Source organism: Syngnathus floridae, chromosome 13, assembly GCF_059516105.1.
Source record: "Syngnathus floridae isolate MCC-2025c chromosome 13, RoL_Sflo_1.0, whole genome shotgun sequence".
NCBI lineage: Eukaryota > Metazoa > Chordata > Actinopteri > Syngnathiformes > Syngnathidae > Syngnathus > Syngnathus floridae.
In genome coordinates, this window is record NC_142425.1 from 3,490,961 (window position 1) to 3,502,840 (window position 11,880).

At 48.6% G+C, this 11,880-nt stretch overlaps 2 protein-coding genes across 5 annotated transcripts; both read left to right on the forward strand.

Moving 5' to 3' along the window:
- Positions 1 to 238: 238 nt before the first annotated feature.
- Positions 239 to 4,136, forward strand: LOC148388119 (uncharacterized). 3 transcript variants are annotated; one of them, XM_088395105.1, is made up of 8 exons: positions 239 to 1,701; positions 2,236 to 2,362; positions 2,476 to 2,568; positions 2,756 to 2,849; positions 3,004 to 3,134; positions 3,206 to 3,397; positions 3,488 to 3,682; positions 4,024 to 4,136. In XM_088395105.1, the coding sequence occupies exons 1-8, from the start codon at positions 623 to 625 to the stop codon at positions 4,060 to 4,062; spliced, it is 1,950 nt and encodes a 649-aa protein (XP_088251231.1). In that variant the 5' UTR covers positions 239 to 622; the 3' UTR covers positions 4,063 to 4,136. The 3 variants fall into 3 exon arrangements, with proteins under 3 accessions (XP_088251231.1, XP_088251232.1, XP_088251233.1); XM_088395106.1 differs by having other exon boundaries at positions 656 to 1,701; positions 2,497 to 2,568; positions 3,191 to 3,397; XM_088395107.1 differs by having other exon boundaries at positions 671 to 1,701; positions 3,191 to 3,397.
- A 994-nt stretch (positions 4,137 to 5,130) lies between these two features.
- On the forward strand, positions 5,131 to 11,241 carry naprt (nicotinate phosphoribosyltransferase). Of its 2 annotated transcripts, none has more exons than XM_088395110.1 (13): positions 5,131 to 5,526; positions 7,411 to 7,538; positions 7,604 to 7,686; positions 7,755 to 7,885; positions 7,951 to 8,066; positions 8,205 to 8,401; positions 8,483 to 8,620; positions 8,704 to 8,788; positions 8,865 to 8,945; positions 9,011 to 9,113; positions 9,226 to 9,383; positions 10,936 to 11,043; positions 11,131 to 11,241. In XM_088395110.1, exons 1-13 carry the CDS (start codon positions 5,277 to 5,279, stop codon positions 11,215 to 11,217), a joined length of 1,665 nt encoding a protein of 554 aa, XP_088251236.1. In that variant the 5' UTR covers positions 5,131 to 5,276; the 3' UTR covers positions 11,218 to 11,241. The 2 variants fall into 2 exon arrangements, with proteins under 2 accessions (XP_088251236.1, XP_088251235.1); XM_088395109.1 differs by having other exon boundaries at positions 5,135 to 5,526; positions 8,480 to 8,620.
- Positions 11,242 to 11,880: the final 639 nt, after the last annotated feature.

The window sequence follows — 11,880 nt, forward strand, 5'->3', positions numbered from 1 at the left end:
GGTTCCAATGTCCTTTGAGTTGAGTCGGAATTATCATTTTAAAAAAAAAAGTCATTCTGCTTGCCTTGCCCATTTGCATGATGATATCAGTCCCTTGCACGTTGCTTGATATTGGAGGTTTGCTGTTGTCCGCCAAGAAGGACCTCTGAGGCTGACTTGTCCTTAGTTTTGGAGTTTCCCTTTCACACTTGTCACAACAGTTGAAGGTTTTTGTTAGTGGCGGAAGGCCCGCACCACCTTGACCGTTTCGCAGTCAAACAAACTGGGCTCAGTCACTGCCAATGAATCTGGCATGTGAGAAGTGAAATGTTGATTTATTCTTTGTGTTATCAAAGTCTGTCAGCAATGATTTAGTTTGCCTGGGCAAAAGCAATCTGACGTTTGACCTTAAGCAAGATAAGCCCCTTCCTTGTGTTCACATGGCCAAGGATGACGACGTGCGAATCAAAATAGTCTTTTTTTTTTTTTTTAAATTTGAGTTCCCACCAGATTTTCTGTCCATGAAATGCTAATATGGCAAGTGGCTGAATCAGGTCCACTTAAGCCAGTGAACGCAAAACCGCTCTTTGCACGGCATGTGTGAACGGGTCTTTAGTCACTTTGTGCTGCTTTACTCCAACTAATGCACAAGCCTGTACTTGTTCTCTTTTTTCCTGTTAACCGACCAAAGATGTCAAAGGAGGCCCCCAAGTGTTGCGCCGCGGCTACGCCGGACCATAATAAGACAAACTCTTCCGCCGACCCGCTCGGCGAGTGTCGAAACGCGTCCGGCTTCGCCTGGCAAAATGGGGGGGCGTCATCCTCTCCAGAAAGCCGAAGCTCCGACAATGATGCCAAGCAGAGTGGAAAAAGGCGACGCGGCAAGAAATGCGCATCCAACTCCGAGAAGGTGAATGGCAAAGGCAAAACCCGAGAGAACTGCGACGGCCGAGCCGGACTGATGGCCCTGCGCTCGGAATGCGCCGACGTTTGGTTTCAACGGAGCGCCTACGAGCGAGCGGAGAGCCTCTATCAGTGCTGGCTGGCAAACTCGTCCGAGTCGAAGGGCTCGGCTCCGAGTCCACCAAACAACTCTTCACCGGGAAAGAAAGCTTTGCCTCAAGATGAGCTCGAGTCCCTGCGCTCGAGCATCCAGAAGGCTTCAGAGAGCTCCGCTGCAGCCCAATCGCCCGACGAAGGCTGCGGGTCTCAGGCGCCGACTCCTGGCGCCACCGGCCCCCAGCAGAGGGCGCTCACACCCACCTCTCTCCACTCGGTCAACGGCCTGCCTCCCGTTTTAGCAGAAATGTTTGGAGAGGTGTGGCTGGAGAAGCCACTGTACGATCGCGCCGAAGCCGCCTTCCACCAAAACCTGTACGCCGACAATTCGTCCAGACAGCCGCCCGGTAGCTCCACCTCCAGGAGTGGCCGGCTCCCCTCGAGCGTCACCCAAGCGCAAGAGGGCAAAGCCGAGGTTTTCCACACTCTGCACCCCATCCAGGAGGAGGAGGAGCCGGCCGAGACTAAGCGCCGGAGGCAGCCCTATCTTCCGCTCGGCTGGTTTCTTCACCCTGACAGCGAGCGGGTGTGGTTGGACAAGTGGCGGTTCGATGCGGCCGAGATGCGTTTCCACGCTCGCCGTGGAGGTGAAGCATCGCAGCCCAACAAAGCTCGCAGGCCCAAAACGCAAACATCCACAGAATCCGCGACTGCTGGCCCAAAGTATGAGTCCGCCCGCAGACGGGATCAGCTTCAGGCATTTTTCATTTCCTCCACAACTTTTCAAACGGTCTTTTTTAATTCATTCATTTGTTGTAGTTAATTTTTCCTATTTTCGAACAATTGTTTGAATTGTTGCATATGACCTCACAAGTTTGGTTTTTGTTGTTGTGTTTGTGTTGGGCTTGTTAAATGTAACCTGCTCGTCTAGTTAGTGGAACTGATTTTAGCGCGATTGCAGTGTGTTATCACATTCACATGTCATAACTGTCATTACATACACTGGATATCAAAAGTCTACGCACCCCTGATCAAATGCCATTTTTGGGTGATATTGACAAAAATCAGCAAAATACGTGCTTGCAGGAAACATTGCAGACGTGAAAGCTTTGAAAGGCCTCACATCACTAAAACATGGCATGCCCACAGGGGTGTGGCCTTTTTGTTTTACTCGTTTTCCCATCAGTGTGATTATGTGAATCTTGCTTGTTACATCTTGCTGGTTCACGTCCCGCTTGTCTGTCTTTTGGTCTTTAGCAAGATGAACTCGGTCAACTTTCTGGCCCGGGAGAAGATCTGGTTGGACAAAAGTCGCTACGATGAGGCGGAGCGACGCTTCTTCGAGCGGGTCGGCGCGTCCTCGCAATCCACGCCGAAGGTTGCTGTAAGTGCCGCCTCTCGCGTTTTTGAGCAAATCCACTTGGTTGCTCAAATTCAGTTGATTTGGACGCAACATGTCTCGATGTTGCCTTGACTTGTCGCACATGTCATTGAAAGGCATTTGTCGTTTCTGCGAAGGATGCGGGAGCGAACGCCATTCTTCAAGACATCGCCCGCGCCCGCGAGAACATTCAGAAGTCACTGGCGGGCGTGAGTTTGCTCTTGTGTGCTTTTCTCCCATCAAACATGAAAGCCAAGGCCACACCGTCGATATGCCAGGCCACAATATCTATCCCGTGAAGAAGCAATTTTAAATTTCCTCAGCACGAATATGGATCGCAAACATCCCAATCAAGCGCAATCACAATGTTGTTTTGTGTTTGTTGTTGTGCTCTAGAGCACCTGCAGCAGTAGCGGCTGCGGCGCAGCTGATCAAGAACTCATCTCTCGAATCAAAAGCTTGGAACTGGAGAACAAGACCTTAAATCGAGGTGCTGCCATTTCTTGCTGTTTGAAAAGCAAAAATAGTCAAACAAACCTTGCAGAATCAAGTTCACCATTGCAGGTTGAAAGTGTGCTGCCAATCTTTTTGTTTTGAACCAACGCGTTTTTGACGGCATTACAACTGTGTTTGGGCGTTTTTAGTGGTGGAAGACCTGAGGGCATCGCTCTCCAAGCTGGAATGTCGAGTCGTCGTCTTGGAGAAAAGCCCGATGGCTGTGGTGCCGGTCACAGTGGCGCCGGCCATGGTGGCTCCTTTGGCGCCTTACACAAACGTGAGTGTGCGCACTTTTGCCGCCTTTTACTTGCCGCCAACGCTGACTGCGCTCAGGGAACGGCCACGCAGCACACCGGCAGCATCGCAAAACAGCAGCTCGACAACGACGACGATGACGTGGACCTGTTTGGCAGTGACGACGACGACGACGACCAAGAGGCGGAAAAACTCAAAGAGCAGCGCTTGAAAGAGTACGCCGAGCGAAAGGCCAAGAAGCCTGCAGTCATCGCCAAGTCCTCCATCTTACTGGACGTCAAACCGGTAAGAGTCCAACCACCGTTGGTCGTGCCAAAGGCTGAAAAGACACGTCCTGGTTCCGAAAGGCACGTACTGGTCCCGCTGTCTCCTCAGTGGGACGACGAAACAGACATGGGCGAGCTGGAGCGCTGTGTGCGCTCGGTGCAAGCCGACGGTCTGCTGTGGGGGATGTCCAAGCTGGTCCCCGTAGGTTACGGCATCAACAAGCTGCAGATCTCCTGTGTGGTGGAAGACGACAAGGTCGGGACGGACATGCTGGAGGAGGAGATCACCAAGTTTGAAGACTATGTGAGTCGCCTTCCACAATGCTAAGAACAAAGAGACAGCTCAGCGAGTGGACAATGAGAGCGGTTTATTAGGGAGAAAAGTTAGTACCCCTCTGGTTAGTGAACACTAGCCACGTTATCCAAATTTGCCAAAATCTGCTTTTCCGAATTCTCGGGCTGTCAAGTTTGGTCTTAAGATAGACTCCGATTTCCCAAGAGAAAAAAATACAAAATAAAATATGGTGGATTTGCTCCAAATGTTTTCCAAGAAAGCCATGTTGATAACTCGCAAGATCCTTCCGAACGGTGAACGCGAGTGCTGCTATTTCTTTAGAGTCAAATGTTTTGCTCTTGTCGTTTCAGGTTCAGAGTGTCGATGTCGCCGCTTTCAACAAGATTTAAGCCATTACTCGCGGCGTACTGTCCATCGCCACTCCTTGTTTCGTTGTCACTTAATAAAAGATTCTTGCACTGAAGCCACATTACTGCCAATGTGTAAAGCAGAGTCTTTGAATGAGCTCGCTTGGATTAAAGGTGCCCGGGCACCGTGGACGCCGGTTGACTGTCCCAGCTTCCTCTGCACTTGCCGACATGTCGAACACTCCAACGCCGCCTCATCCAGACCGAGGGGCGATCGAGACAAAAAAAAAAAGCAGCTGACCCACCGTGCTACATCTTACAATACAAAATACTGCATATATGTATTGATGGCCTTTATCTAGAGAGGATGTGGATATCTATAGACTATACAACCGTTACACATTTTTAACTACGATGCATCAATTTAACTGTTGATTGACTGAGTAATCTAATTGGCCGTTTATGTGGCATTGTTCTTGTGACTATTTTTGGAAAATGTTGATTTGTGCTATTTATTGACTGGCGGTTCTCGGTTTGTGACGTGCCAGACGGTCGTACTTACTGTTTTTCAAGGTGGGTAATGTGCTCAATGTTTTTCATGCATTCATTTACTGTTCGTGGACACAAATACTTCACCTTCAAAGCAGTCATGTCACACTGTGCTTCCTCTTATCAAACGTGCACTCACTATGTATTCAAATATTCATATTTAACTTCTTGAACATGTTTGCCAACAGGATCTAAAGCTCTCTGTATTACAATATTCATATTTGACTTATTCATTTCAAACTTGTATTGATTATGTATTACAATATTCATATCTAACTTCTTGAACACGTTTGCCGACAGGATCAAAAGTTCTCTGCGTGTATGTATTACAATATTTATATTTGACTTCTTAATTTCATTTATCAGCTTTAATGAACAAGTTTGTGCACGCCAAACAGGGAATTTGACTCCGGTTAATTTCAGTTGCTGTACAACATTAAAGTGACGAGAACAGGACGTGATTGCACAGTGATGACTGAGTCTCTGGTGAGAGTTCATCAGAGCGACATCCTGGGGGAATAAGCTGTGTGTTGGTTTTGGCGTATAGCGCTCTGTAACGCCGTACAGAGGGGAGGGGTTTAAACAGGGGCAAAAGCTCTCTGCGTGTGTGTGCGTTACACCCCGTTAGGCGCCTGCTTGTGTGCGTGAACTTCAAGTCCCAGCGACCCTCAGCGTCACTCTGAACTTGAAGCGAAACTTTGCAAAAGATGGCAGCGCCTTGCAGCAGCACATGCGAACCCGCTGCGGAGAGGTCCATCCTGGAGCGGGTACCGCCGCTGCTGAGCGATCTGTACCACTTCACCATGGCGTACGCCTACTGGCGCACCGGGCGGCACCACGAGCACGCCGTGTTCGAACTCTACTTCAGGGAGAACCCCTTTCGGGGCAGCTTCGCGATCTTCGCCGGCCTCGGCGACTGCCTGCTCTTCTTGCGCAACTTTCGCTTCACAGACCAAGGTGAGGAAATATTTGGGAAGGTTTCAAGTAAACTTTAACGCCAAAATGGGTTAATTCGGTGCGCGCACGTCACAATACGTTTTGTATTGGCATTTGGTTGCATAACAGCTCGCCCACCACACGTTCGCGTGACCGTCCGCGAATTCCAAAAACGCAAGATCATTACAGGTGGGGCCCCCCTCACTCGCTACAGTCTGGAGAACAGTGAACTGTTGGACTACTGCGAATTGTCCAACAGTCCACAATTGTGCACGTTAAGGTTCGGCGTCAGTTCCAAAGTGGCAACGACGTTTGCTGGCAAAGGGAATGTTTTTTTTGCTTAGCTTTTTTTTTTTTTTTTTTTTTTAAGGAAACAGTTGCATACAGACATTCGCAGGTTGGCTATAACTGCAAAACATAAACGTCCATCCGTCCATCTATTTTCTATACCGTTTGTCCCCATGGCGGTCGCGGGCGTGCTGGAGCCTATCCCAGAAGTCATCGAGCAGTTGGCGGGGGACACCCTGAACCGATTGCCAGCCAATCGCAGGGCACACAGAGACGAACAACCATCCGCACTCGCACCCACGCTTGGCGTACTCAATCGGCCTACCAAGCATGGTTTGGGGATTTGGGAGGAAACCGGAGTGCCCGGAGAAAACCCACGCGGGCACGGGGATAACATGCAAACTCCACACAGAATCTGCTGCCTGCGCCAATAGATTTCATTTAGATATTTAAAAAAATAGATTTTTAAGGAGGTGAAATCGAAACTGCACCCTCCTAAAACATAAACGTAGAATTCAAAATTGAAATATATTTTCCATTTAATCAGGGGTTACAGCAAAGATCTCTGTTCAATAGAACAATTTCTTGTTTGTAACGATGCACAAGACATGAACATATGATCTTGGCTCAGAAAAAAAAAAAAAGGAAGTGAAGAAGAAAGATTATGTTTTGCTTTGTGAATGTAGAATTTTCCCCAAAATAATAGAACACTGACTTATGTGACTTATGTGATTTTTTTTAAATTCAAAACCATTTCCCAGTTTTAGCGAGATTTTGTTTTAGTTTTTAACAACATTTCAAAATTTAGAAGTAACCCGAGTTGCCAAGTAAATGAATTGTAATTTTTGGGACACAATTGCTCCTAAAATGTCAATATCAACAAATTTGGTGATATGTAAGATTTTGAAGTGAATTTCTTTGAGATACAGGATTTAAAGGAGGATAACCACGCTCCAATTGATATCTCCAAGTTGTGAATTCCAAACAAGTTTTCTTCTTGGTAAGATTTTGCTTTAACTTTGAAGCAGATATCGTACATGCTCATTGCTATATTTCTTGTCAGTTCATGCAATTCTGGTGTGTGCCAAAGTAGTTACCCCCGTGAAAATCTGTATCCCTGCTGTGGGAGCGCGCACGCCTTGAGTGGAAAGTGAAAACTGATGTCGTACGGCAATAGCACCAGCTTATTTCCAATAAAAACATAAAAAACACATGTTTGCGTCAGTCAACTTCCATTTTTAGAAAGGTTTTTTATTTTAGTTCATTCGCGTTCTGCTGTTGACGTGAAGTGTGTTCAAAGACCAATTGAACACTCATTCACTTCACCAAAAAGCAATGATGATTGCGTGAGCTCTTTGCATAATCCTCGATGCAAAGGAGCTCAACTTTGTGTGCTTCACTGCGTCAATGCTGCAAGCTGTTTGCCCTCACACTTTTGTCTTTTTTAAACTTGATTCAAGAACAGGTCAACATGTCGCGCAGTGTCAGTATTAGTTCCTTCTTCAATTACACAAACACTCCATCTCACTCTTGACAAAGAGTGATCTGCATATTATGTTAATGGTGTGAGAGAGCAAACAGATGGAGAATGTTTTCCATCCTTTCTCTTTGATGTAGACGTGGACTTCCTGCGCTCCGCTTTACCGGCAGCTACGGAGCCCGCCTTCTTCAAGTTTCTGCGAAGCCTGGACTGCTCGGGCGTGACGCTGCGCTCTGCCCCGGAGGGCTCGGTGGTCTTTGCCCGGGTGAGATGCGTGACCGCGTGATGGCGAGCGAGGCTGGCACGCACTGACATGTGCTGTGTCTGCAGGAGCCTCTGATGGAAGTTGCCGGCCCTCTGGCTGTGGTCCAGCTGCTGGAGACCAGCTTGCTTTGTCTCGTCAACTATGCCAGGTTATTCGAACGCACCGCTAAATGACAACAAAAAGCCATTTCCTGACGAAAGCTGCTGTTTCTTCCAGTCTGGTTTGCAGTAACGCGGCCCGCTTCCGCCTGGCGTCCGGCCCCCGCAGGAAGCTGCTGGAGATGGGGCTCCGAAGGGCGCAGGGCCCCGACGGAGGCCTGAGCGCTTCCAGATACTCGTATATTGGAGGTGAGCCAGACCCAGAGCAAGGTCAGAGGTCAGCCTACAGAAGGAGTCCCGCTTCTGCCTTTCAGGCTTCGACGTGAGCAGCAACGTTCAGGCCGGCTTGCTGTTTGGCATCCCGGTTACCGGCACCATGGCTCACTCCTTCGTCACCTCCTTTAGCTCTCTGGATCAGGTCTCACTGCAAGTGAGTGTGCACGCTTGCAAAATCTGCGCAAGATGTGCGCGAGGCCCTCTGGCATGTGATGCCACAGCTTTCCATCTCGTGACAATGTGAGCTTCCATCAGAGTGGGCTCTTATCTGCACCTTTTGCCTTCCCACTAGACCCTTGTCGACGTGAAGAGGGCCCCCGACCAGGTGGACTTTGTTTCGCTGACCAAGGGTTGGCTGGGGCGGGTGTGCGAGCTTTTGGGGGCGGAGCCCAGGAAGATCCACGAGGGCGAGTTGGCCGCCTTCCTCTCGTACGCCATCACTTACCCCCACCACTTCCTGCCGGTGATCGACAGCTACAGTGTGGCCCGGTAAGGGTGCCGACGTTTTTTATCTGTTTTGCGTGTCGATTGTAAATGTGACGCCCGTCTGTGTCTGGCTTCTTTTAGCAGTGGCCTAGTGAACTTCTGCGCCGTGGCGCTGGCACTGTGCGAGCTGGGCTATCGGCCCCTGGGGGTCCGTCTGGACAGCGGCGACCTCTGCAAGCAATCACTGGATGTGCGACGCGCCCTCCGGCTCTGTCGTGAGCGGTGAGCGAGGTGGCGCGCCGCGCTTTTTTCGTCTGCCATCGCGACGCTCATCTCTCTCTCTCGCCTCTTTTTGCTCTCGCCAGCTTCTCGATCCCTGCCTTTGATTCATTGACCATCATTGCCACCAATAACATCTCAGAGCAAGCGATGGTGGAACTCAACAACAAGGTGAAGGCACCAAATGTTAAACCTTAGTTGTGTCCGCCCTGTCTGCTTTTCTTGTTCATGTCCCTTTTGGCTTCAGGAGAACGAGGTTGATGTGCTCGGGGTCGGAACGCATCTCGTCACCTGCAGTAAACAACCTTCGCTGGGTTGTGTCTATAAGGTATCGTCATCATCATTATGGTTCTTCGGTCCGACCGTCGAGTGCTGATCTGTTGCCGTTCGCAGCTTGTGGAGGTCGGGGGTAGGCCCAGGATGAAGTTCAGTGAAGATCCAGAGAAGAGCACCATCCCGGGAAGGAAAGCCATCTACAGGCTGATGGATGCAGACGGTAAGAAGAGCAGCTTGTCAGCAGCGCCGGCGAGTCACAAAGTACAAATACTAAATTTTTCATCTCTCCTCTTATGTCAATGTTTGTTTTGTGCCACTCGGCCTTTGTGCAGGACATCCCTTTTTGGACTTGCTGTGTGTGGCCGTGGAGCCCCCCCCAGAGGCTGGACATCCTCTGAGGTGTCACCCTCTGGCCGCCGCCGCCGCCCCTCTCTCCGTCACTCCGCTCAAGGTCATTTGTCTGCACCGGGATATGTTCGCCCGAGGCCAGGTGTGTCTTATCCTTCTCATCCTAAAAAGCTAACACACAAGTGTGGACAGAATTTTTTGTGAGCCAGCAGGATCACAGGCATATTTAGTGAACAAAGAATGGAAGGGCCTGAAGGGTCTCTTACCACAGTTATGTACCTTGAATACCACAGTTATGTACCTTGAAATAATAATAATTTATTCAATTTATATAGCCCTTTTCAAGGACCCAAAGATGCTTACAGGGAAACAAGGTGAGGTGTGGGTAAGGAGGGTGGCAACAGTGTTGTGGACTAGTTGAAGTCTATGAAGGGAGGGAGCAGTGATGCCAATGAGAAAGGAGTTGCAGTAGTCAAGCCGGGAGGAGATTAAGGCACGGATGAGGGATTCAGCGGCAGGGAGAGAGAGGCAGTGTTGGATTTTGGCGATGCAGCGGAGGTGGTAGGAGGTCTTGACAACAGAGCTAACATGAGGGTTGAAGGAGAGGGAGGGGTCCTGGATAACGCAGAGTTTGTGTGCCAGAGGGGAGGGAGTGATGGTCGAGGAGTCGATGGTGAGAGAGATCTGTCCAGTTTTATTGAGGGTGGATTCAGTGCCTATGATGAGGAGCTCTGTTTTGTCACTGTTGAGTTTGAGGAAGTTGTGGGTCAGCCATGTTTTTATTGTAGAGATGCAAATTTCAAGGTGGGTGAGGGGAGGGTTTCGGGTGGGTGTGGTGCGTATGTAGATCTGGTTGTAACAGTGGAAGTCCAGGTTGAATTTGTGGATGACATAACCAAGGGAGAAGAGGTAGCAGATCCAAATTTGGGTCCACCCGACTCCAGAGCAAGCGGCCACAGGCTCAGAGCCGGCCGGGAGACAGGAGGGTGGTAGTTTGGCCAGCTGGCTGTTAGCTAGCTGGCTAACGTATGTAGCTGGTAGTCCGAGGGAGAGGGAACAGATAAGTGCGAGCGGAGCTGCGGAGATGCGCGGTGGACGGGAGAGACACAGAAAACAGCAAACAAAACAACACGAGTAAAACAAAACAAGAGACGCACTGAAAAAGAGAAAACGCGAAACAAGTAGCGTACACGGTCCGGAACAGAAGCGGCAGTCAACAGACCAGATGCCGGCATTGCTCTAACCCGGAAGACAACAGACAACACGTGGCTGGTTAGCTAAAAGCTGTTGGAAGTGCATGTATTTTGTCTACACTCAAAAAAAAAAATTGAAAAAGAACTGAGCTGAATGGTCATAGGAAGGAACTACGTAATTCTTGACACATAATAAATAGCAATGTGCAAAAGAGCAGTTTATAAAAACTGTAAAGACTATTTAGATTAAAAACCGTGATGCAACTTGTGCAAAACATCCTAATAAAGATCAAATTACCTGATTTCTTTGAAAAAATAACTCGAATTCCTTTGCGGATTTGATATGCAAAGTAACTGCATCACTGCAAACGAGTTGCTCAATCATTAGTTCCCGAGTCCTATGAGCTTGTATTTTGGCATCTCCTGAAATGTGACATGAACAAAACAAACAGCTGTCATATCAGAGTGAAGACGTGTGAACGTGTCTGCTGCATTTTTTAGGTGATGCAGCCGTCGTGCAGTGCTGCAGAAACTAAAGCTACCGTCCAGAGCTCCATCCAGAGCCTTCACCCTCGACATAAGCAACTGCAAGGGCCCGACGCCTACGTGGTGAGCAAAACTCCTTCAATGTGTTGACTGAACCAGAGATGTCAGAAGACGACCTTGCCGTCATCGTTTTTTGCATCTTTCCACCAGGTGGCGCTATCAGAGAAACTACACACCTTGGTCACAGATCTGAGGAGAGACAGTACAAAGAAGAACAACTTAATTTTGGGCAATTAAAGAAAATATTTTGTGTTTTCAAAACCTGTGTGTGTCTTGGGGCTAATCTTCACAAGTGCCAATTGAGAGTGTAATACTTGTTCCAATGTTCCCAGTACTGTGTGTGGAACTGTTAAAGAATGAGCCAAAATGTGTTTCTATTTAGTCGATTTTCTGCAACGAGGACGAAGATCAAACTGCTTAACTTGCTTGTCCAGCAGAAGGAGTCAGACTGCAACAGACACAACTCGACTCAACTCATCTTTATTTACAGAGGCGCTGACGTCACGTTGGAGTATGTCACGCAATCTTTCAACTCGAAACTGATCCACAAATAGGATTTTTTTTTTTAAAACATGTCTTAGATAACACACAATTAAGTATCCAATTACTTTAAACTATTTGCTCAAATTAGTTGGCTTTGAATATTTTCGGTGGTCCATTTCGTTGTTTGGAGATCTTGAGCTTTTTTTCACCAACAAGCCAGATGTGTTCTTTGCAAGGATGTCAGTCATAACCACATACAACATGTTCTTGAAGGCCTTTAGATCTACACATACTGTCTAGTTCGGAGAGTCAACCTGAACGTCACCTCACCTGAACGTTCCTCGGAGTTGGATCGTTGCCGAACCTTACCGAAAGGTGTCCTCGTGGTCTCCTCTGATTGGCCGAGGGTTCCGGCTC